We start from the raw sequence: 24,393 nt of genomic DNA on the forward strand, positions 1-24,393 counted from the left end.
CTCTTATTATGTGGAGTCGGCGCAGTGTGTCCTTCTATCTTCTTGCATAGTGATTTGCCATGAGTCTTAAGACCAGCTGCCTACTTGTCGTCGACCATCCTCGAGTTATATCTTCAGTAGCATATCCATTACAAGGTGCTATTGAAAGTAACTTTCCTTTTTCTTGTGTTTCTTTTACCTCACCCATTTTTTGTTCTATGAATTGCATTATTAACATTTAGAAGAAAAAAAATTTATTTTCAAATCCCAAATATGAAAATATCACATTTTCTCCATTTTTCATTAATTGATAATAAATTCAAAAAGATGATCTTCCAACGTGCGGGCGAAATTGCTCGGTAGTCCGCCACGGTTCGAATGTTGGGATTAAAAACTTTTATAAATTCATTTTATCTTGAAAATGACATTTGCGCGATTAAGGAATCTTTCAAATATCTTCGGTTCTATTATAGTTACCGCTACACATTCTATAATTATAATTATTAGTACTGACTTAATAATGCTTAGAAAAAATTAAGTGTGGTCCGGTCCACATGCATAAATGTAGAAAATAACAAGAACTTTGAGTTTCTTGTCAATTCTTCCCATTGGAGAAACCGCAAGTGAAATCTATAATTATTTCTGTAGAATACGATATTTATTTATTTATTTATTTATTTATTTATTTATTTATTTATTAAGTTGCACCAACAAAGTGATCATCAATACAAAACATTGACAAATTGATAAAAGTTCATGGCAGATGTCACCTCAATTATAGGTGCAATCGACAGTGCATTAACATAAAAAATATACATAAACACTTCGTGTTTATATAATATATATAAACACGAAGCACCGTACATTTTTAAATAATTTTACTGGATCCCAAACACACAATACGAAAAAAAAAAAGACGAAAGTTTGTAGATTTTCATTACGACTTAACCACGTACGAAGAATAATTTAAGCTTCCGCAGAGCTTATTAAATCTGTATAGCCATACTTCCCTACATTAACGTGTTTAAAAATACAATTCGTTTCAAGTTACTATAAAACATCCATTTGAAAACATTCGACGTGGACACTCAGACTATGGAGAGTCATTTTTCTGTAACCCCGTAGCGCTTGCAGTGAATTTAAATGACAGTTTATGGAAAATTGAAGTGTTTTGTGGTCACTTTTATTTACATATCCGTGAATATGAATTCATTTTTATTTTAGTTAATCAAATACATAATCTAAACGGAAAGATTTTATATATTTAAAACTAAAGTCACCCTAGATTAGTTCAATTGGTAGTGATAAGTACAGTCTTGTTAAAGAGAAAATAGCTTTTAGGTCTGGCATAAACTTCAAGTTTCAAGAAATATTTTAAGGAATGAACGGTTAGAGCTTGACATTAGTCGCACAGATAAAAACGACCGGTTCTTGTTTGTTGACTGTTTGTCACTGTTGATGGAATTACATCAAACTATTTATGGTTAAATCTACATGTGGACACTATGTAACTATGTATGTGAACACTATCTTTAAGATTAATGTAATAGGAATTCTATCGGTAAAAAACTTTTTTAGTAAAGAAAATTGTCTGGTTCCATAATGGTAGTCAGGGCTGAAATTTTTATTTTACTTACATTAGAAAATAGCCGAAATAGTCGAAACTATATCTCTTAAAGATAAGCCGCGTTCTTAGAATACTATCATCTGCGCGGAATATCTTCACGAGTCGGACACAAATCTCTCTCGAGCGAACGATTTTACGTCCAATACCCCGTTTCTATTTAATTATTTATGTACGATAATGACATAAAATAAACTTCAGTTGATCCGAAAGACAAAGTACAGAAAAACGTGCACCAAAAAAGACATGAAACATTTTTTTCTAAGTTTTTATACAAATATGTTTTATTTTCAGCTTCAAACATAGTTTAATGACGAAAAAATATATCTATATGTTACTGTAAAAGCCCGAATATTGGTAAATCTTAGGTTTTATCAGTAAATCTTAGGGTTTACCAACCGTTAGACCTTCCGTGCTCACTTTCAGCACCTGGTCCCTCGTTTGTTGGGGGTGGCCGGCGCGTTAAGCCGGCTTCTTCCCAACATCGGGGGGCCTGACCAGGTGACGCGCCGTCTCTATACGGGGGTGGTGCGGTCAATGGCCTTATACGGGGCACCCGTGTGGGGCCAGTCCCTGGCCGTGGGGGTAGCGAAGTTGCTGCAACGGCCGCAACGCACCATCGCGGTCAGGGTCATCCTTGGTTATCGCACCATCTCTTTTGAGGCGGCGTGTGTACTGGCTGGGACGCCGCCTTGGGTCCTGGAGGCGGAGGCGCTCGCCGCTGACTATCAGTGGCGGGCTAACCTTCGTGCCCGGGGCGTGGCGCGTCCCAGCCCCAGTGTGGTCAGAGCGCGGAGGGCCCAATCTCGGCGGTCCGTGCTGGAGTCATGGTCCAGGTGGCTGGCCGATCCTTCGGCTGATCGTAGGACCGTCGAGGCGATTCGCCCGATTCTTGTGGATTGGGTGAATCGTGATAGAGGACGCCTCACTTTCCGGCTCACGCAGGTGCTCACTGGGCATGGTTGCTTCGGTGAGTTCCTGCACCGGATCGGAGTCGAGCCGACGGCAGAGTGTTACCATTGTGGTTGCGACTTGGACACGGCGGAGCACACGCTCGTTGCCTGCCCCGCATGGAGGGGTGGCGCCGTGTCCTCGTCGCAAAAATAGGAAACGCCTTGTCGTTGCCGAGTGTTGTGGCATCGATGCTCGGCGACGACGAGTCGTGGAAGGCGATGCTCGACTTCTGCGAGTGCACCATCTCGCAGAAGGAGGCGGCGGGGCGCGTGAGAGACGCACAAGCCCGCCGCCGTCGAGCGGGGGCCAGGGAGGCGGATCTCGCCCAAGCCCTGGCCCTCTAAGTGTTTCGGGTCCGCCTCATATGTCGGTCTGGGGCCCGGTGAAGGGGGCCTAAGAAGACGACGTGCAAGCTGCTCTGCACGCGTTTTACGCAAGAGCATCCGGGTGATGGAAAGCCGGCTATCCTCGACCCACGCTGCGTCTGACCCAGCGGGGTATTTCGTAGGATAACCTATTCAAACCGGCGCCATCTAGGCAGGCTTCGGACAGCCTGCCGACCGAGAGGGCTGGTGGTCGTGGCGCCGACGATCGCTGGCCCGGCGTCCCGAGGGGGAAGGTGATTATTATTTAATTTAAAAAAATGAGTTCTGTCTCATGCGAGGTTTGGACGTTGGTTGTTGAGCGACAGGAGGTTTTAGTCGGTTCGACTCCGACATGCCCCACCCTCCATCCCCAGTGGAGGGTGGGAGTCCGGTGATTTCCTCCTGACCAAAAAAAAAAAAAAAAGGGTTTACCAACACGAGTAAATATAAGAATATGTAAAAAATAAATGATTTTATCGGGCTTTTACCATTAGAATATACATGCTAGGTTTTACCAGTGACGGTTGGTAAATGTTGGTTTTGGAAATAAAACAATGCATACTTCTCAATCATTTATTTCAAATCCTTACCTATGAGTAATTATTAATCATTTGTACTACTAATCAGTTAAATCGCTGCCTATAATATCTTTTGGTATTTTTATTGATTGAGTTTTAATAACTAGTAATAATAATTTTTTAAACACTTGTAGTAAAAAAACAACACAAATAAAATTATCTTGACAAAGTACATAATGCTTACTATTATGACTAATCTAACTGAATCATTTATTTTTTTAATATTTTAGATTTATAAACAAGTCGAAGATAAGCGAAACGACAATTTATTATAATTAATCATTCGACAAGCATTTTTTAAGGCAGTTACATTTCTTGTAACCTTGTCCTCCAGTCAATGATAATTTTCCGACAACTCGAAGACTTCTTTAACGAAGAGATCTTTAACAGCTTCATTTATCTTAACAAACTCTTCAGAGCATAACTTAAATTGATTCTTTGTGTAAAACTGCTTTAGTACTCCAATTTTGTTACCCACCCAGTTGTTAAAACTCATTGTCCGTTACATCTATCACACTGCAATAATGCTTTTTGGGCCAGTTTTAGCTCTGTCAATGTCAGGTACTTTCAGTGTAAAATTTTGGCCAACTTTCACATTTGGATATTTATCAGACGATATGGTTTTCATTTTTTCAGCTTGGTTTTCCAAATTGACTTTTGCTTTTTTTCTTATTGTCTGGACTGATTCTATCCTTTTCGATATTGGGTCTTCTTGAGCTGTTTGAGTTGAGTTTTCTGTCTCTGAATCGGTTCCATGGCTATTTGCTTCTCCATAATAATTTCAGTTACATCTTCTTGTGTTTTATTCCTCAAATTAATACTGTTTCTGTCCTCTTCTGACTCATTTTCAACAACATTTTCTTCCTTCAAGGCCAAACGCCGAACATGTGTTGTATGTTGTTGTATGAACACGTATGTTTATCTCAACATTTACCGTGTATTTACCAAGTGAATGGTGGTAAAAGTCCGAAATAAACGATGATCATAGAACGGTTTGGACTTTTACCATTAAGAGTTGGTAAATTTTAAGATTTCCTGGAAAATCTTAGGATTTACCGTTCGGGCTTTTACAGTAACATATACCTAGTCAGGTCATAAATTCTGTCACATGTTGAATGTAAAATAATTGAAACAAGTTTATTCATTATGTAACCATTCATATACCAAAATGAACTTAACAAAACATAGATTCTTATGATTTTAAAGTTTATTCAAATGACCTCCGCGATTTTGAATACAGGCCTTCAATCTGCGCGGCCAGTCGTCGATCGCTGCACGGACGAAGTCCATGTCAATATCGGCAGCTGCCTTAATCAAGGATGTCTTGAGTGACTCCAAATTGGGATGAGGCTTTGAGCACGCCTTTTCCTCCAAGTGTTGCCATATCTTGTAATCTAACGGATTCAAATCTGGACTGGAGGAGGGCCAGTCTTCGTGCCCGATGAAGTTGATTTCACGCGCCGCCAGCCAGTCTTGTGTGCTCTTCGCTCTATGAGCTGGCGCCGAATCTTGTTGGAATACCCAGTGCCTGTTATTGAACATGGTATGAGAAACAGGTTCCACAAGGTTCGTCAGGACTGTATTTTGATACACAACTGCATTCGTTTTTACACCTTTCTCACAAAGATGTACCTCTGTTAAGCCCCAATAGGAAACTCCCAACCATACCATGAGCGAGGATGGAAAATGACCTCGTTGGACACGCGGAATACGGTTGCTCGCTTCTTCACTACTGTGTGCGTACACCTTATCATTTTGTTTGTTGTAGCTCTCTTCTACGGTAAAATTTTTTTCATCCGAAAAAAGAATTTCCCGATATTTTTTTCCCGCGTACCGCTTCAACAAAGCGCGGCATCTCTTCAGTCTCTACGATACGATACGATAAACGAATCTTTTGGTTATATTCAAATTTTTCAGTATGTTAAAAATTTGAATTGGCGCGTAATCGCAACGATGCAACGCAATAACTGCAACACGGTCTTCTTTAAGCGTCCACTCCATATTTAAAAATGAGTAAAATTCTAAAAGTATACATTTTTATTTTCATAAACATTTCGAAATTCGAATTCAATAAACTTTTTTGTGGCCAGCATTCTAAAAGAAAAGTTTTTACTGTGTGACAATACTTATGACCTGACTAGTTATATATTACATGCACATTATTTTAATACAGTGATTTAGAAATTATTGTGTAATTTCATCCACAACAAAGAGAGCTAAAAAGGTTAAAATAGTGGGCGAAACGACACTTTCACTTTTCTGGAATATTTGCCTAAAGCTATATCTCAATTTCGGAATATGATATCGCCCCATATCAGCCTTTAATAACTTTTCTACGTTCTTTATCTTATATTATATTTATAGGTAACCTTACGATACACAGTAGACTGGTTTTATAGATAAACAACATAAAACATTAATCATCACTTAAACTACACGTTTATCGTCGAGAGTATTAAAATATATGAGTGGTAGGGTAACTTATGAGCCCATACGGGTAGATACCACCACCCTGCCAATTTCTGCCGTGAAGCAATGATGCTTTTCGGTTTGAAGGGTTGAGCAGCTGTTGTACCGTTGTATATATCTCAGAGTGAGTGACGGCATTTACGTTGTTGATGTCCATGGGCTTCGGTGACTACTTATCATCAGATGCACCGTGAGCATCGTCTGTTTATCTAAGAAAAAAAAAACCCTCTGGAAAGACACAATAATCACGGAACGGAAACTCCAAAGCTCTTCGACGAAGTACAAACTAGGTTATCAGATCCGAACAAACTTGTGAGTTTCAATCGAAATCAATTTGGGCACTGCACGAAGTTTTTTACGACTTGATTTTTATCGACAAATCGAAATCAACTTATCCTAAGATAATTTTACAGCTATTGGTTGTGATAATCTGAGAATTAATAAAAGCTTAGTCATAGAGCAATTAATTTTTATATAATTGCATGTTTTATTTTAAAAGCTACCTAATTACGAATTCCGATTCCGTATTTACGAATAGATCCAAATCGCCGAATACGGAATGTTATACTCGTAGATATACGGGTGCTAGAGTATTTTATGGCCATGCACAGATAGGTAACATCAACGGATCTACCGGATCGGAATCGTGACCCGCCGAGAAGATCCGGCTAGAAACTCAATGGTCTGTTTCTATGGGCTTGTTAGCTCGTCGAATAACGACGGTGACTAGTACTTGAAGAGCCTAAAAGCACCGAGAGATCCGGCGGACCGACAAGAAATGTTCTGGGCGAAAGCGTCTTTGCGTTGCTCCGTCGTCTGGGTCGGATATATGTATAATTAACGGCGGCCACAGTAAAATGGTTATCTTATTTCGCCGCTTCGTCGAAGTAGCATTCTGGCGCTACGTTAAGATACTTACATATTGGTTCTAAATTTAGATCATCGTTAAGGTTGAAATTCCTCACATACCACGGTGCTCCGACGACTATCCTGCAGAAAGGCTATTGGATGACCTGGAGAATACAATTGAGAATTCGATCTGATATGATGTCTATAGGCTACGCTGCCAATAATAACCATACAAAACAAACGTTAATCATATTATATGTAAATAAATTTTTAAATTATTTAGAACGAGGATAATTGCACTTATTAAATACGTTTGTATTTGCCGATACTAATTGATGTCAAGGTCATTATCAACTGTCGTCATTGTTTTCTTTAAATTATTGTGATGTAAGCTGTGAAGTTACATTGATCTCAAAACATCAAACTAGAACTGCAAAACTACTTTACCTATTATTATAAAATCTAACTATGTCATAGATAGATACTAAATAATACTTGATCAATAATTTCCTCCTTTATAACATTGTTTTTTGCGATAATTTCTGACCTACAGTATCATTTTACAACGAACCGTATTATGTCAGTATTTTTCTCTGATAAACAAACGTTACAGATCTCCTATTCAGTGTCCATTTTCAAACGGCGGTCAAAGGACGTGCGCGCACTTTATGGATAGAGAGAATTGAAATAATCAGCGCGAAATAATAGTGACGGCTCGTTGCAAATAACACGTTAATCGAGAGCGGTGCATCCTGCATTTTCAATAAAGTGGACACGCACAAAGCAGGCACAATGCTAGTGAAAATAGTGATCGTGTTGTTTATTACGAAATTCGCACGCGGACAAGTTAACGGAGAATTCTGGTGGATGAACGATAAAATCGCTAAATATCACAATACGTTGATACCGCCGCCCGTATACGAGGATCTACCAGAATACGAAACAGACGAAAGTGTTAAGATTGTATTCAGGGATAGCGAATTCGAAAAACACAATAGCATATTTCATGGAAGACACGAACATGGAAAATTAAAAAATCACAACTTACCCAAACGCGATTATATTCAATACCCCAATGCGAATATTGCTCATACAAAACACGAACATTCGGAAAACGCAAACAATTTTATGATGGCTAGTGAATCCGGTAAACTTAATAAGAAACTTATTGCTGATAAACAAGTAACTGTATTCAAGCCTGATAATAACATTGTGTTTGAGCTACCAAAAAAGACGAAAGACGTATTAAAAAACTATGCTGACGTAGAATTAAAAACGACAGAGCAAACGATGCCGTTAACCAGGAGTACATTTGAAACACATCCTCCATTCGCCTCCTTCAACGACTATATGAATTTTATAAATGTCGATCAAAAGCCAGAAACTACACCTTCAGATATTTGCACATACATTAGACGAATGGAATGTCAGGGACGAATGGGCTTGGTTTATAATTTAGAAGTGGGCAGGTGAGTTTCATGAAACGCCCGACTATCATGAATGACTTTAAATCTTAATTCATTAAAAATATAAAAGTCTAACGGGAAATTCAAAAATACTTCAAAAATATTAATACTTAATTAAAACACTTGTTTTCAGAGATCCAAAGAAAATCCCAAATGATCCGCAACTAATTTGTTGTATTTTACTTCCAAAGACTGACGGGGTTCAAAGTACTAGTGAAACTATTGCATTGGCCCAAGAACACAACACCAACCCACCAAAGACTTCAACCAAAACTCCAAATGAATTTAATAAAGTAGTATTAAATTTAACAAACATTGATGACTACATTTCAAAGTATGCTGTCGTAAGGAATAATAGTTCTGGGGTACAAGGCACAAATATTGAGAAAAATGTAATTATACCCACTAAGCAGACATTAAATTTGAACAAACCGTCACAAAGTATGTGTACATACATCACTGAACAACAATGTCTTATGAATCATGGATTTGTTTACAATTTTTCACCAAAAGGGTAAGAAAATCTCTCAATAAACGTTTTTCTTTTCTTTCTTTTACATATTTACAAGAAACTATAATGGTTGTCGTCAAACGAAACATAAAAAACAGTTCAGATATAGAGTCGTTATTAATTAATGTACTGTACAGTGTATGTAAGTAATCAGAAAATATAACATCCAATTTCTCAGTTCATCAAACCAATGAAGAAATGTGATTTATATGTATTTTCATATTTAAGCATATATACGGTATATTGTAACCATTCCCAAAAACAAAGATTGGTAATACATCTGGGGATACAGTGTTTTTACTTCGCACGCAATGATTAAGGTCTTGGGAATACACTATCTTTAGGGTAGCTTTTTATTCTCATTTCTATTCCGGTACCATTTAACTAACATTTATATTATCAGCACTTTTACATTCTTCATAGTATTTCATTTATTTCAATATCATTTTGTATTTCTATATAATTTCGAAACATCTGAGAAAAGTACTATTGCAAATATAATAACTTTTTATATTAAACAATTTATTTCTCAGATATCCTACAACAGTTCCGAGTAATCCGCATTTAATTTGTTGTATTCTACTAAAAATGACGGACACGGCTCAAACTACTGCTACTGTGCTCGCACAAGAAAGCATTACTGTCCCACCAAAACCTTCAACTGAAGCTACAAATGTATTGAGGAAGCCTGTACCTAATTTATCAAATATTGATAACTATATTTCAAAGTACGGTGTTATAAAAAACTCTAACATTTCCGATTTACAACTAAATAATGGCAATACACAAAATGAAATAGTTTCCGACATTAAAGTAACCAAAAATAAAAGTGCAGACATTAAATGTACCTATACAACCGAAAGGGACTGTCTTATTAATAATGGAATTATTTACAAAGAAACGCCAAAGAGGTAAGATTCTAATGAATATTGAAATATTTTTAAAGAAACCCGGAAAAACCTGATTGTATGCGGTAGAAATAATTAGTGTGCTAGTTACGTAGCTTTTCAATTAAGGAACCTACTAAACATCTCCACTATACTCTTCACTCTCAGTGGGTCGCGTTTCCAATCCGTTGGTAGATTGTGCGAAGCATTGCTCTAGCTAGGGCTAGTGTTAACAGTCACCAGGTTAGAGCCCCGTGAGCTCACCTACTCGCCCGATGAATCTAGTATGACAGCTCGAGGTCAATAGAAAAGGTAGAAAAAAAAAGAACCACGCTCTTCGTCCGAACGTTCTTGGCCCTTTCGGAACAGAACTTGTAGAATTTGTAGCAAGGGTGGTCTCGGTAAGTACTGTAATCAGACATTTGACCGATGCCGTCATCGACAACAAAACGATTTAACGCTGGCCACCTACTGCAGCAAACCACTTCGACGGTTCCTAGATTCACAGTAAGGTGCCCCAGATGGCGATAATAGATGCCCAGCCCAGCGCAGCCCTAGTCTGAAGCTTCCGCGCTCCGATCTTCCTCACGCTTCCAAGAGTCAGTGTAATTATAAACTTTAATAAAAATATTTACATGGAAAAATAAGATTGTCACTATTAAAAAAAGATGAAGATGAAGCATTTCGTATTCTACATACTCGTATCTGTAATTAGCCAAGAAGATTTGCTTACTGCCCTAGGGGAAGACGTTTTTGTTAGTTTTTGTGATAGTTACTTGGTTTTTAAAACCAATAAATATTTAAAATTGATGATGTAACAAAGTTACTTCGTATAAAATAAATATCAGTTGATATTGTCTGGTTTGGTAATATTTATTGAAATTTAGATTATTGTAAGTCATATTAAGACAGGGTCGTAATTTTTTTTTTCAGAAGCCAAGAAAACTCTCGTTCAGTATGTTGCATTTTACCATTGGAGAAGTCGTTACAAATCGCGATAAAAACGCCATCACTAGAAGAAAAATATGTTAGTCAAACCATACAGCCATCTCATAATTCAAAAAATAAATTCCAATACATTGAAGATTTTATTGCTAAATTTGGCGTTAATACCAATGATTCTAAAACACAACATGAAAATAAGCAATACCAACCTAATACTCAGACTGAAAGTAGTACGAGTATTAGCACGACGATCTCGTATATTGACATTTTCGAAACAAAAAAAACCATCAACGAAGAATTACATTTTAACTCCAAACCAAATTTCGTTGACAAAATAGATCCAAACAAATCAATTCATGCAGGCAACACGAAAACAGTTGAAACAAATTATTATACAGAATCAGTTGACCGAATTGTTGGAACAAATAATATTTATAACGAAGAAAAACAGGAATCTACAGGTATTTGCAAATACATCATGAAGCAAGAGTGTATGAATCGGAAAGGATTTATTTACAGCACTGACTTTGGAAAGTAAGCTTAGAAACTTTAACAATAATATTAAACTCCTCCAAAACATATATGAAGAATCTAAATAGAACAGTTTACTCTGTACAGACAATTTTTCATAATCTGCTCACAGATGATACAATTTTAATAAACACCATTATAATAGTCCTAACGTGAATCTAACGCGGACCTGTGTGACCTTTACTAATATGGCACAAATAGTAATTTCTATTATTACACATTAGACGTTCGCGAGATGAATTTGACAATCGCTTGCTAGGTATTTGCTAAAGTGATCTCAAATAACTGAGCCCCTTTAATTTTAACTAAAACTCATTAACAAGAATATCAAAAGCTATGAATGGTATAATTTTTAAAGTTTTCTTTTTTCAGTCTAACATTACAATTTAACACTGAAAGCAACATATCTTGTTAATAAAATCAAATGTCTAATACTAAAACCGTCAACAGGACTTGAGTTTTTCGAATAATAATAATTCCTTAATTGTTTTTGCTATCGTAAATGGGCAGCCGTAGTCACGGCCCGGCTAGTGTTTACCGGAATTCATAGACCACAACGACAATACTCTCAATTAAATTAAAGTGTCTAACAGCTGCCTATTCTACACATCGGAACGCATTACTACTTCGCTACAGCACTAGAGTACAACCGAGATTATAATATGACTTCCAAAATATCACCGCAAACCCCAATAGGTTCTAGGAGGCACATTTTTATTTTATCTTTTATTATTTTCTGAAAATTATTTCAAATTCTTAATTGTAAAACATTAACTCGGATCCTGACTTTTTATTAACCTGTTAGTTAAATTGTAATATATGCATAATGTAATTTTATGTTAGTAAATATTGAATTTTATGTTTATATCTTTAATTGGCATGCATATCCAAATAATATTATAATTTGAGTGGATTTCTATAACTGAATACATACTCTATCTTTTGGTGTAAAATAAATATATATAATAAATGGGGCTCGATCGCTCTTATAGGAAACACTACCAACAGTGAATAAGTCATATTACTGAAAATAGCTAAAAAATTGTTATGGTATTTAAATTATATAAAATTAATTTACAGAAGCATTAAAAGAGGTCCCAATGATCCGCAATTAGTATGTTGTATTCTGGATGATAATTTAGCAAACAGTCATGACACTGGAAATGAAATCCCCTCCTACTCAAGCACAAAGACATATAATTCTCAAGAAACAACTACAAGTTCGACATCGCCTACAATAAATAAAAATGGAATACAAGAAGTACGGACAACTGCAACCCCATTCATATTTCCAGACAAAGAAAACTACATATTTAGTTACAATAATCAGCTCAATATCAATAAGCCACCAGTGAAAAATGAAAATTATACTTTGAATGATAACAAAAACACACAAACCGGCTCACTCTTAAAACCTAATATAGATGACCTTATCTCAAAGTATGGCGTGAACGAAAGTAAATCTGAAAACATAGCAATGAATAAAGTAAACGAAAATAAAAATGAAAATAATGAAATTATCGAAAAGAATAATAGCAGCGCAATGCTATACAAAAAAATTAAGAATTGTACATTCATAAATAAATATAAATGTTTTAACGTTAATGGAACAGTATCTAATTTACCCAGTGAAATGTAAGTGTGTATATGTGTTTATATTTACTATTCGGAGTTTTAAATATTTCTTGTCATTCGTGACTTTTATATTTTTTTTCTTTCAGAATTAATAAAATAGCCAATAATCAAAATTTAGTTTGTTGCATAATGCCATCAAATACAAAGCATAGCACTGAGAAAAGCATAAAAGAAAGCATAGAAATAAAAAACAACTTCTCTAAAGAAACTGAAACTAACGCGAATTTAGTTTTCTTTCCTAAAAATAATCTGCTCAAAAAGCCAACAGAAAAAACTTTGGTTTTCTTCGACAAAGTCAATGAAAAAACAAATAAAAATGAAGGTGACAAGTCTTCAAATATTTGTACATATATCAAGGAATTCGAATGTAAACAACGATATGGCTTCGTTTATGGAATCGAATTTGGCAAGTAAGTAGTTATGATCCTTACGTTTAGTTATGATACCACACGTAAATTTAAAATAATTTAATAATTCGATTTCAGGAGTACCAAAAAAGGTCCTAGCGATCCAGAGTTGGTTTGCTGTATATTGCCTGAAAGCAACAAAAACAATCATCAAGTTAACGTAGTGGCTCACACAAACATTGGAGTATTTAATGAAGAAACTGAGAATTTACAAACAACTGGTCCGAACAATGATATTAGTCCCCAGATAGACCCAACGAGAAATGTATTTATACATAAACCAAAAGAAGCCTCGTCATTCGTCTTTCCTACTGAAAAATATGGTACCTAATGTTGGAATTAATAAAAAATGCTGGTGCTAATTACTAATTGCTAAAATATTTAATATATACATACATATATTAATGGTCTAATTATAATAAAATATAATTTAAACATTATATCATTATTTATAATCATCATATTTTTTTTATTGCCCTTGGAGGCAGACGAGCATACGGTCCACCTGATGGTGAGTGGTTACCGTCCCCATGGACTTCAGCAATGCCAGGGGCAGAGCCAAGCCGCTGCCTACCGCTTAATACTCTCCACAAGCCTCTTTTAAAGAAGGACATGTCATAGCGCTCGGGAAACACCGTGGAGGGGAGCTCATTCCATAGCCGGATGGTACGTGGCAAAAAAGACCTCTGGGAACGCACTGTCGATGAACGCAGCGGTTCCAGATAATATGGATGAACTCTGCTCCGATGGCGGGAGGTGCGATGATAAAAAGGAGATGAGGGGATCATCTCAAACAATTCCTCAGAGCACTCCCCATGGAATATACGGTACAAAATACAGAGGGAACCGAAGTCCCTCCGCAGACCCAGCGGTTCCAAACGATATAATTTAGTAACATAAGAAATATACTGCTGGTGGCGTCTTGTAAACCTGTAAGGTTACGTACACCATTCTGACTATTTCTGCCGCGAAGCATTCATACGTTCCGTTATGAGGTGTGGGACAGCGGTTGTGCTGTAAAACTGAAACTTATAGCTCACGGTTCAAAATGGCTCCAGTAACCACTTAACATCAGGTGGGCAATGAGCAAAAAAAGATATGATCCTAAAACACCTAATTTATAGAATACAAAAATAACAAACTGAGTAACGTTGAGCACAACATGGAGTATACAAACAAAATCGAAAATCACCCTTTGAAAAACACTGCAACTTCAAAACATGACAAGAATTATAAGGAAACAGAAAAACTTGTTATGACGTCGAATATAAATCCAATTAATAACAGATACAAGCGATCCACTGATGAAAACGGTAACACAGCATTAAACCAAAGAATGGTGTTACTACAAAGAAGATTCACGACCCAGCCACCGAAACCAAGTAAGGAAATCACGCGGGTTAAAATAGTAACTGCAGATTATGATGAAGATCCTTACTGGAATGTCAAAAACACAAAATTTCATAGCCCAAAGGCAACCAATAAAAAGGAATGCGACTACCAAACGTGTGATTATTATATCGATGAACTCCCTAAGCCTGGTTTAAGTGGCTTATACTCTGATCATGGACAGAAACCATCTTACTACGTAGACTATAATGACGACGATATCATATCATCGGATAGTGATTATGAAGATATTGGTGCCTCTTTTGGATACTCGACAGTCGACCCTAGAATAGGTGAGGTTTGGTTAACGCAAAAACATTTTTAATTAAACTAGTTTAGAAACTACACCTTAATCTAGTATTTTATTTTTTTTACTTATAATTTAAGAAAATAATTATCAAATTAACCAAATAAAACGCTATAATTTTAGGTACAACCAAAAGTAAAACTTATCTACAAGTTGGGCCGTCAAGGCGCAGAACAATTGCACCGGAAACAGACGACCCGGTAAAGCTAACAGTTAATTTTCAGTCAAATCCAGATTTTCACGTTTTTGAAAATTTTAAATTGTTAAACATAGCAAACGGTAAATCCAAATTTTCATTGAAGATAAATGAACAAAAAAATACTGATGATAGCGATGAAAGCGAAGATTCGTCAGACACGGAACCTGTAATAAATTCAGACTCTACTGAAGACGCTGTTGACGATCAATTATTTGAAGACTGTGGAAGAACAATAGTTAGAACAAACTTCGATGGTAATTTTAATCTATACTAATATTATAAAGCTGAAGAGTTTGTTAATTTATTTGAACCCGCTAATCTCAGGAAGTACTGGTCCGATTTGAAAAATTCTTCCAGTGTTAGATAGCCCATTTATTGAGGAAGGCTATAGGGTATATAACATCACGCTAAGACCAATACAAACGGAGCACCAATAAGAATGTTTCAAAATCGGGTTTCTTTTTCCTTTTTGAGAGCTTCCGCTGCGTGCGCTGCGAAAACGGTTAAAGTTTCGCTAAAATAACAGAATAACAGAATTGTTCCCCTTTGAAAGATCAAAAAAAGTCGGCGACAGCATCTATATGTTAAGGCTGGCTCACTATAACGTTTTTTATGCTAACCAAATTTGTTCTAAAATAAAGCATTATTTGTGAAGGTGTTTTTATGAAGATAATATTAATCCCTATCCAAATAAATACGTTGAGCCCGTGAGAGTCACCTACCGACGCGCTCCCCCGGGGCGGACACCTCGTTTAAGATACGGCACCTTATCCTGATTTTACCTAATCGCTGGGTTTTGCAGTTTTTGCTTAAAAACTGATTACTTTTCACATAACTTTTCAGCTACAAAGCGTAGTGGTGACGCTAAATATGGGTCACATCCGTGGCTTGCTCTGGTAGTGCCTACCAATCAACAACAGAAAATACTATGCTATGCCACACTCATTCATCCCAAGGCTGCAATAACAACAGCGGACTGTGTTTATGAGTATGTATAATTTATGACGTATTTATACGATCATGATTTTTATATTTACTGATGATGGTAGTTTTTTTGTGAGGCGACGCTGTTAGGTACCACTACCACAAAGCATGAATCCTTATTCGATGTAATTAAAATTAAGACAGATCTGATGTCTCAAAGTGGTCGGCGGTATAGGCGTTGTCATCTCTATGCGCTCCTATGAGCACTTTATATATGCAATGAAAAAAAAATTTGAAAATTCAAACAGATATTATTTCAGTGTGTAAATTATTCTTGTGTAAGGAAACCACCAGGTGGAGTAACGCTTATCGCAGGCGTATGGGATCTGAACCAGAGGTCACGCCCTAAAACTCGTGTACCTGCTATACATATACACAAAGAATACACGAATGAGTATTTGGACCATGATCTTGCTATTCTTGTAAGTATTAATTTTACCTTAAAAACCGAAAACTGTTTCAAACTACCTTTAATGAAGGTCAATTCAACACGAAACGAAATTCCAAATACGAATTCTCAGACTTAAACAATGAATTAACTACTATATATATTTATTTATTGTTGAGTACGGGAGTCAGATGTATGGCAATAAAACTTATAATAATATCATAAAATAAGACTCATTTCAAATAGATACAAAAAACACTTTTCAAGCTGTCAGTATTTGCGCTTTGAGATCGTAAATTTTACCCACCTACGGCAACCAAACAAAATTATGTTTCCTTAAATCATATTAATTTAATATCGAAATATACATTTTTTTTACTAACGTTATGGATATAATCAATAATTTATAGTAATGGTCGCCGACTAATGCTTCAAGATTTAAATCCATTTTATGTGTAAGATAGTATTTTTACATCGTATCTTTTTGGGATATCTATAATCAGTACATCAATGCAGACATGAGGAATTCTTTTTGATATCGCAGACTTGGCGACTACCATTAAAACTGGGCCCAAACATCCAACCAGCTTGCCTCGGTGACGTAAATTTAGGAGAAGATTGCATGATCTTCGGATGGAGTGGTTTTGATCAAGGTTTGATGAACTTATACAATATTTATATTATATTTCGTCTATCCATAATTTTAAATGTAGGTAGGTAATAGTTAATCCAGTAATCCGATCCAAAATTAATCCAATAATTATTTTTACTTGTTTGATTGGAGGTTTGATTTGAAATAAATGAAGTTGGTTTTGGTATTGCTTTAATATTGTTTTTGAAATGTCGATAGCACTGATATCGTTTAAAAGCTCAGTAAATTACAACGATACCCAGCAGGTAGTTTTAAAATGATACCTAATTAAGTGAACATTCCCTCCGGACTGAGCTTGTGCTTACTTGTCTGTCGTGGTGACACTGGAGAGGCTTTCGAGCCACCAGTAAGCCTTACTTCAAAAAACAATAATATTAAAGCACAAAAGTGAATGATACATTGGAAAATAATGATTGAAAAAGTATTATAATTGGAAACACTGTTTTCCACAGGTGTTCAGCTCAATCACCCTGCTTAATTTACTTTCCATACATATTATTTAGTACAGACTTTGTAATTATAATTATCTTATAGCAATGAAGTCAAGGTCCAAATGGCAAAGGGTAACGACCGGCGATTGCGACGATATCGTAGCCTCCTCCGAGCAAGAGATTCCAGGAACAGCATTCTGTGCTAAAATCCATTCTCGTCGCACCGTGGTAATTTTTACATTCATTTAAACTACTTTTATTGTACTGTCTCTCTATGGACTAATAATATTCGACCAGCGAAATTTCTAAATTCTTATAAAAGTACTGGAGGTTATTGTGAACTTGTATGATTGTTTTTAAAGGTTAAACTCACGTCGTGTCTATGAGCCATTAGGCTCAACGTCAGCTGGTCCATGAGTCCGCATTCTATTCCACAACAGTCTAGGTGTGGCAGAGCGAAGAACAAAACTAGTATCCTTCTGGATACTAGTTAAATTCTTAAATGAAAATTGACATTAAATTAAAACAGTAATGTAGTTGAAGTAGACCTCTGTCGCTCCATACATGTGCCGTGCGACACGCACACGCTCCCCGCTGCCTCCTAACAACCTGACCTATGCTAAGAGTCGACAAACATTGCGACTTCAATATCATGTCTTAGGGAGGGTTTCGGTATTAAAGTTTTGACATCTCTGTACTCCAGTAATCATAATTCGAGGGGTGAAAGCCTATTTGGTTTAAGCGACATTTTTTCAACTTTACAGGAGAGAGCATTAGGAGAGCTTTACATTTAAAGTTTAATAATTAAGAGAAAAAAATATCATAACAAAACAAATTCTAAAGCTATTTGAATGAAAGAAGCTTTATTGAAATTTAATTAACAACATAGAACTGTTGATTTTAATACCAAATAAAACGCACCTTTAAATACAAAGATAAATGTCGTGTATTAAGCGAAATGTCACTTAAGCTGAATAGCCTTCGATATATGTAGCTCGACACCTGTGTGCTTAGTGCGAACTTTTTAACGTTCTCGATATCGTAAAAGTTAGCTCATATTTGTATGGAATGGGATCGTTTGCGTACGTTTGCCGCCAGGGGCGCTGTTCCAAATGCATACAAAAAAACTTCAGAGGTGTCAAGGGACACCCGGATGGAACGAAGTTCCTTTCGATTAATTAGTGATGGAATTGTAATTTTTTTTTTAAGTTATAATAATAAATTACGGCATTATGAAGAAGAAAAAAACAATACTATGAACTAAATTACAATTGTTGAAACGCTATCTCGAGAAACTGTACTCATTACGCGGACCAATCGGATACGAGCAATGTCACGCGATAAGCGCCTACACGTTGATTGGTCAGAATGACGGATCTAAAAAGTGTCGTGACAACTTTTCGTAAGAATTTTTTCCGTCTAGCCCCCTTTCACAACGCGCGATAAGGAACTTCGTTCCAATAGGCTTAACTTATACGCTATCGAGAATGTTAAGAAACTCGCACTAAGCTCAGTGTCAAAATGCTTCTTTAACTTCGAACATTGGACGACTTGCACAATAAGTATTTGATTTCAGAACGGTATAGGAGGCTCCTTGATTTGTAAAGTGGACGGTCGCTGGTCTTTAGTCGGCGTTGCCGTGTCTCGTCACATTTCGTTGGTGTTACTACCAGCTCGACCTTGGGGTTTGAAGGCTGGCAATTTTATAGACGGAATTTAAACAGGTCAGTCTTCTTGATTTGAAATTAAATTAAACACGACCGTTAACACGTCGTACATGACCACGAAAACTGTGAAGTATTGGAAACATCTAAAGTAATATAGTGACTTTTTTTAATAATAATTGTACACTCCAGGTTAAACAGTAAAAGAAGTTTTAATTCTGAAACTAAAACTATAGAATCGAGACAACGCCGATGTTTCAAACTTGCGTTTTTTTCTTCAATAAAACAATAATGTTGATCGTTTTTTATTTTATTTATTTTACATTTAGATAATCATATGACTTAACCCATAACAATTTTACTATAAATTTAACAAAAGAAAAACGAATCTCCTTCCGCTCTGGGCAAATAAGACGACGCGGCAATGTCATAAGGAACTAACAACAACAAAAAAACCTACATTACAATTGGGAATGTCGAGATCTCTTATATGAAACTAATACAACCATTTAGAACGCAAACAAAAAAACTATTTATTTATATACTTATTACGTTCTTTGGCGTCACATCCTAAAGTATACAGCATGCACAATAACTAATTTAATGAATATTGTTAAACGCGATTCTTAAAACATTAAAACTGTGAAGCAGACCTTTGTGAGCGTAAAGAGAACAGTGATCATTATTGAAAATAAAATCGGTCGGTTGCTTCTCTTACTCCTATAATGAGGATTGAGCTAATATAATAATTATAAGTCTTAGTTTCAGCCCACAACGGTCGAGAGACGCGCGAAGACATCATAACCGCGACCTCTCGTCCAACTAAACAATAATTTGTCGTAACTTAGTAATACTTACAGATTTCCTTCAACGAAATATTTGTCGTCAATAAACCCGTTGCCTACTAGCTTCGTATTATAAATAATATTTGCGATACATAATATTTAATGCTATTTTATTTTCGTTCGTTTTTTTATTTTCTTAAAATATGACATAAACTTCTTTAGTAAAAAATTAAATCGATGAATCTAAAAACGAATATTTAAAAACTTTACTTTTAATATCACACAAAATATTTTTTTTTATGAATCAACTATACGCACACGTCAACTCATCTAAAATACTCAAAACAACAAAAACTATAGTGACCATTTCCAAAATAAGTTTTCTAATAAACTAAAAAAAGCATGGAGTCGATTTCTAGTTTTTTTTTCTTTTTCTAACAAATAATCTGAATGAAATCTTTATTAGTATTTTTCTCCATTATCTATCTTTTACAAATGTGTAACTGTGCCTGTTCGTTTTAATTACAGAACATTTTCAATACAAATTATTAACCCAGTATTTAGTCCGCCATATCGATAAGTTTGAAATTTCAACGACTATTCATTGTCTGAATGTGAAAAAGACACTTACTTTACAGAGCAAAAGTACGCAATCAAACTTAACGAATTAATTACGGGCAGTATGTGAAGACTGGATCACATTGTTTTAATGCGTCGATAAAACACTAATATAATTTTTGTAACAAGATCACGATTGAATGATGATGCTCGTTCTGTCGCAGGCGCGTCAAGCGATCACCAGCGGCTCGTCGTCCGAGAAGCCTTGGATCGGAGGAACGTCGTCATCATCTGAAAAAAAAAATACTTTGTATTCTATATTCCTCTATAATAAAGACTATAATTGAATGCCTTCTTTATTCGTGTTTGACGAAATGATGTGTTTTGTTGTTTCAAAAAACAATGACTGCCCCACCTGTCAAATCGACACGCACCTTATGAACTGTCAGTGTTTTTTTGGTCAGGAGGAAATCGCCGGACTTCCGCCCTCCACTGGGGATGGCGGGCGGAGCATGTCGGAGTCGAACCGACTAAAGTTTCCTGTCGCTCAACAACCAACGTCCAAGCCTCGCATGAGACAGAACTCATGAAAAGGCAAAGGGGGGAAGTGAAGCGTTTAGTGCGGAGCACATCTCTCCCATCGCCCTCCCCATAGCTGGCAGGGGTAGGCTACTATGATCTTGCATATTTAATTTTATACCGTGTTGCAGTAATTTGTTTCGGTTTTAAGGGTGGGGTAGCCGTTGTACCGGCAGTTGTAACCGAGATCTGGAACTCGTGTTTCAAGGTGGGCGGCGTTAACGTTCACGTTATTTCGGATCCTCCCGATCCACTAACGGTGCTTTTAGGTACCTCAAGCACCGGTCATCGTAAATTAACCCTCAGACACAGCCCACTGAGTTTCTCGCCCGATCTTCTTAGTGGGTCGCGTTTCCGATCCGGTGGTAGATTCTGCGAAGCACGGCGCTTGCTCGTGTTAGCAACGTCGTCAGGTTTGAGCCCCGTGAGCTCACCTACTAGTTAACGTTACGCTGAAATAACCTCTCAAGGTTCTCAGTTTAGGTAGGAAAAAAAAATCGATACGAAATTTCAAAATACAAATTCACAGACTTAAATGAATGAATTAACTTTTTTTTTTTTATTGCCCTTATAGGCAGACGAGCATACGGCCCACCTGATGGTGAGTGGTTACCGTCGCCCATGGACTTCAGCAATGCCAGGGGCAGAGCCGAGCCGCTGCCTACCGTTTAATACCCTCCACTCTCCAGTACCGGGGTCAAATACGTGGCAATAATACTGTCTCGCTTTTACCTTGGTCGGTGATGGTGGCGTGTCCGCGGCGGCTGTCGTAGCGCGGCGTGTGCGGCGAGTGCGGCGACTGCGCCGTGAAGCGCAGGAAGGAGCGCGCCAGACGGCGGTTCCGCACGAGCAGGTGCAGCAGCGCGCCGCCCAGCACCGCGCCCACCGCCAGCGCCGCGCCCGCCCCCCACCACACCGCCGACAGCGCCGACGCAGGCTCCTCCGCCTCGCCTGACCGAGTACATTACGCATATCAGTTAACGCTACAATATAATATGCATATTATGCAGCTCAGACGAAACAAGCAAAAATGTTCAAAACAGTTAGTTTTGAACATTTTGTTTTTTACTCCTAACTCAATCAGAAGCTGTTGTATGTTTTTTTTTTAAACTTAAAAACATTTTGGTTGTACTTGCAAACTTAGATTTTATTTTATTTGTCTCAAATTATATGACCGTTTTGTGTGAAAGCAGACAATTACTGCTGTAAATTAGTAACTGTTTCGATAATTCCTATAGTAAAGAATAAGACATATTTTGATGATGTCGTGCCTATAATTACTAACAACACCAGACTTGAATTTTCTAGAATGGTTTCAATGGTGAATATATTTCTGCAGTATCCTCATCTAAGAGAGCGCGCAATGAATCAGCACGAGTTTGTCCGATATAAATGACAATACAGACGTCATTCTATGAAATAAACACTACTTATATCTGAAGAAGAGTCCTAAACATAAACTGCATATTGCTCGAACCGATGAACTTTTATGACTATATAACCATTGAAAGACATGCATTCGGTTTAAGTTTTTTCCAATAAAAAAGCTCAGTATATCGTCGTTGTCAAACCAAAATCCGCTATGTGCAATTTTTGAGATTTTTACGTTTTGAACTTTTCGTATAGTTCACAGCCCTATCTACCCTATAAAAAAACTTATATGTCTATAGCTCTAATATTTATCTATAGATTTTATTTGATATAGTTCTTAAAAATTCACCTTCATATAAAATTTTATACGAAAATATTTTTACTCGTTAATTCAAAATAGAGTTTTTGCACAAGGCAGATTTTGGTTTAACAGCGACGATATGTTATTATACGACTGTTATTGTAAAATTCTGTATTCAATATATTTGCGTGTACTATTATAATCCGCATGTTTCAGTTTTGATAGGCTGTTTTAATAAATAGACATATCTTTTCTTTTTTTTATTGCCCTTGTAGGCAGACGAGCGCACGGCCCACCTGGTGGTGAGTGGTTACCGTCGCCCATGGACTTCAGCAATGCCAGGAGCAAAGCCGCTGCCTACCGCTTAATACTCTCCACAAGCCTCGTTTGAAGAAGGACATGTCATAGCGCTCGGGAAACACCGTGGAGGGGAGCTCATTCCATAGCCGGATGGTATATCAATCTAATGAGACCGACCTTCCATTTTCAAGGTCGGCATCTCGCTGAGGTCACTGCAGTACCCATCTTCAGTTAGGGCCCGCACGCCCACGTACAGCGTGCCACTGCCCCGCGGCGCCGACATCAGCAGCGGAGAGAACTCAGCGGTCATCGTCGTCATGTCGGGGGACGGGTTAATTAGATCCTCGGGTATTTCCTTCTTCGATACAATGATCTCGTATTTGTGTCTGAAAATTAATTATAGGTTTTATTAGCCGGACATCCAAAGCTTATCGGAGAACGTCGATGTGAAATCAAACTCCGACATCTATGAATAGAAATGTATTAAAAATGCTAGCTAGTGAACTATCTCTACTAAGAGAAAACAGATTAGTTTACGTTTCAATCCTCAAATGTAATTTAAGTTTACTATTACGGCAAATAGTTTATTAATTCCAATATTTAGATCTCACCATAATTAGATTATTAGTTAAATAAATTAAACCATGTAGTTACACTAAACGAAAACTTTATCAAAGCTGAATCATTCCAATGACAGATGCGTTTAAATTAGTAAGATGACGTCAGAAGTATAGGTCGCTATGAAAACTTTCAAACATAATCTATCGATTCTAGGCTCAATCATTGTTTACGCTATAATAGTCTGAAAGTAATTGACTATTCTAATCTGATGGTATTTCGTCACATCATTAAGGTGGCTCACTTATGTTCCGGATGCTCGTGCTGAGGTCGATCGTCCCAGGAGACGAGCAGGTGTCCGGTGGGGGCCAGGAAGGCGGCCACGCCCACCGGCGGCGGCACGGGGCGGCTGCGGGCGCGCGTGCACGTCTCCACGGCGCCCTCCACATCCGCCTAACGACATAACACTATTTATTCTCTGACTTTATAATATTCGATACATCAACTAGTGTTAAGTGGTCATCGAAGCTCATAGACATCAACAACGTAAATGCCAATAGCCACCTTGAGACATGAGTTCTAAGTCTCAGGTTTCAGTACAACGGCTACAACTCTTCAAAGCAAAACGCATCACTGCTTCACGGCAGAAATAGGCAGAGTGGTGGTATCTACCCGTACGGGATCACAAGACACCCTACCACTAGTAATAATCCATACCCTTAAAAAC

General features: G+C 37.1%; 2 protein-coding genes across 4 annotated transcripts in view; one reads left to right on the forward strand and one right to left on the reverse strand.

Annotated features, from left to right (window-relative positions):
- The first annotated feature begins 7,435 nt into the window (after window positions 1-7,435).
- LOC114240547 (uncharacterized) lies at window positions 7,436-20,430 on the forward strand. 2 transcript variants are annotated; one of them, XM_089734574.1, is made up of 15 exons: window positions 7,436-8,287; window positions 8,418-8,798; window positions 9,329-9,706; window positions 10,616-11,161; window positions 12,239-12,793; window positions 12,880-13,203; window positions 13,279-13,523; window positions 14,325-14,882; window positions 15,020-15,096; window positions 15,199-15,349; window positions 15,939-16,083; window positions 16,363-16,501; window positions 17,012-17,120; window positions 17,654-17,778; window positions 19,127-20,430. In XM_089734574.1, the coding sequence occupies exons 1-15, from the start codon at window positions 7,611-7,613 to the stop codon at window positions 19,268-19,270; spliced, it is 4,554 nt and encodes a 1,517-aa protein (XP_089590700.1). In that variant the 5' UTR covers window positions 7,436-7,610; the 3' UTR covers window positions 19,271-20,430. The 2 variants fall into 2 exon arrangements, with proteins under 2 accessions (XP_089590700.1, XP_028026938.2); XM_028171137.2 differs by having other exon boundaries at window positions 15,020-15,349.
- The window catches only part of LOC114239651 (sortilin-related receptor-like), a 50,798-nt gene continuing 45,913 nt past the window's right edge, over window positions 19,509-24,393 (reverse strand). For both annotated transcript variants that reach the window (XM_089734573.1, XM_089734572.1), the window contains 4 exons: window positions 23,971-24,119; window positions 23,286-23,494; window positions 21,869-22,087; window positions 19,509-20,848 (listed from right to left, as the gene is read on the reverse strand). In XM_089734573.1, the coding sequence (XP_089590699.1) occupies window positions 20,787-20,848; window positions 21,869-22,087; window positions 23,286-23,494; window positions 23,971-24,119 (639 nt within the window). In that variant the 3' untranslated portion in view covers window positions 19,509-20,786. The remainder of the gene's footprint in view (window positions 20,849-21,868; window positions 22,088-23,285; window positions 23,495-23,970; window positions 24,120-24,393) is intronic.

The sequence above is a fragment of the Bombyx mandarina genome, chromosome 18 (genome assembly GCF_030267445.1).
Source record: "Bombyx mandarina strain Sakado chromosome 18, ASM3026744v2".
NCBI lineage: Eukaryota > Metazoa > Arthropoda > Insecta > Lepidoptera > Bombycidae > Bombyx > Bombyx mandarina.

What these genes read in the sequence shown, in the direction of transcription:
- LOC114240547 (XM_028171137.2), top strand. Translation starts at nt 7,611, where the DNA reads ATGCTAGTGAAAATAGTGATCGTGTTGTTTATTACGAAATTCGCACGC. An exon ending in TACAATTTTTCACCAAAAGG is followed by an intron (nt 8,799 to 9,328) that starts GTAAGAAAATCT and finishes TTTATTTCTCAG; the next exon opens with ATATCCTACAACAGTTCCGA. An exon ending in GACAGTCGACCCTAGAATAG is followed by an intron (nt 14,883 to 15,019) that starts GTGAGGTTTGGT and finishes CTATAATTTTAG; the next exon opens with GTACAACCAAAAGTAAAACT.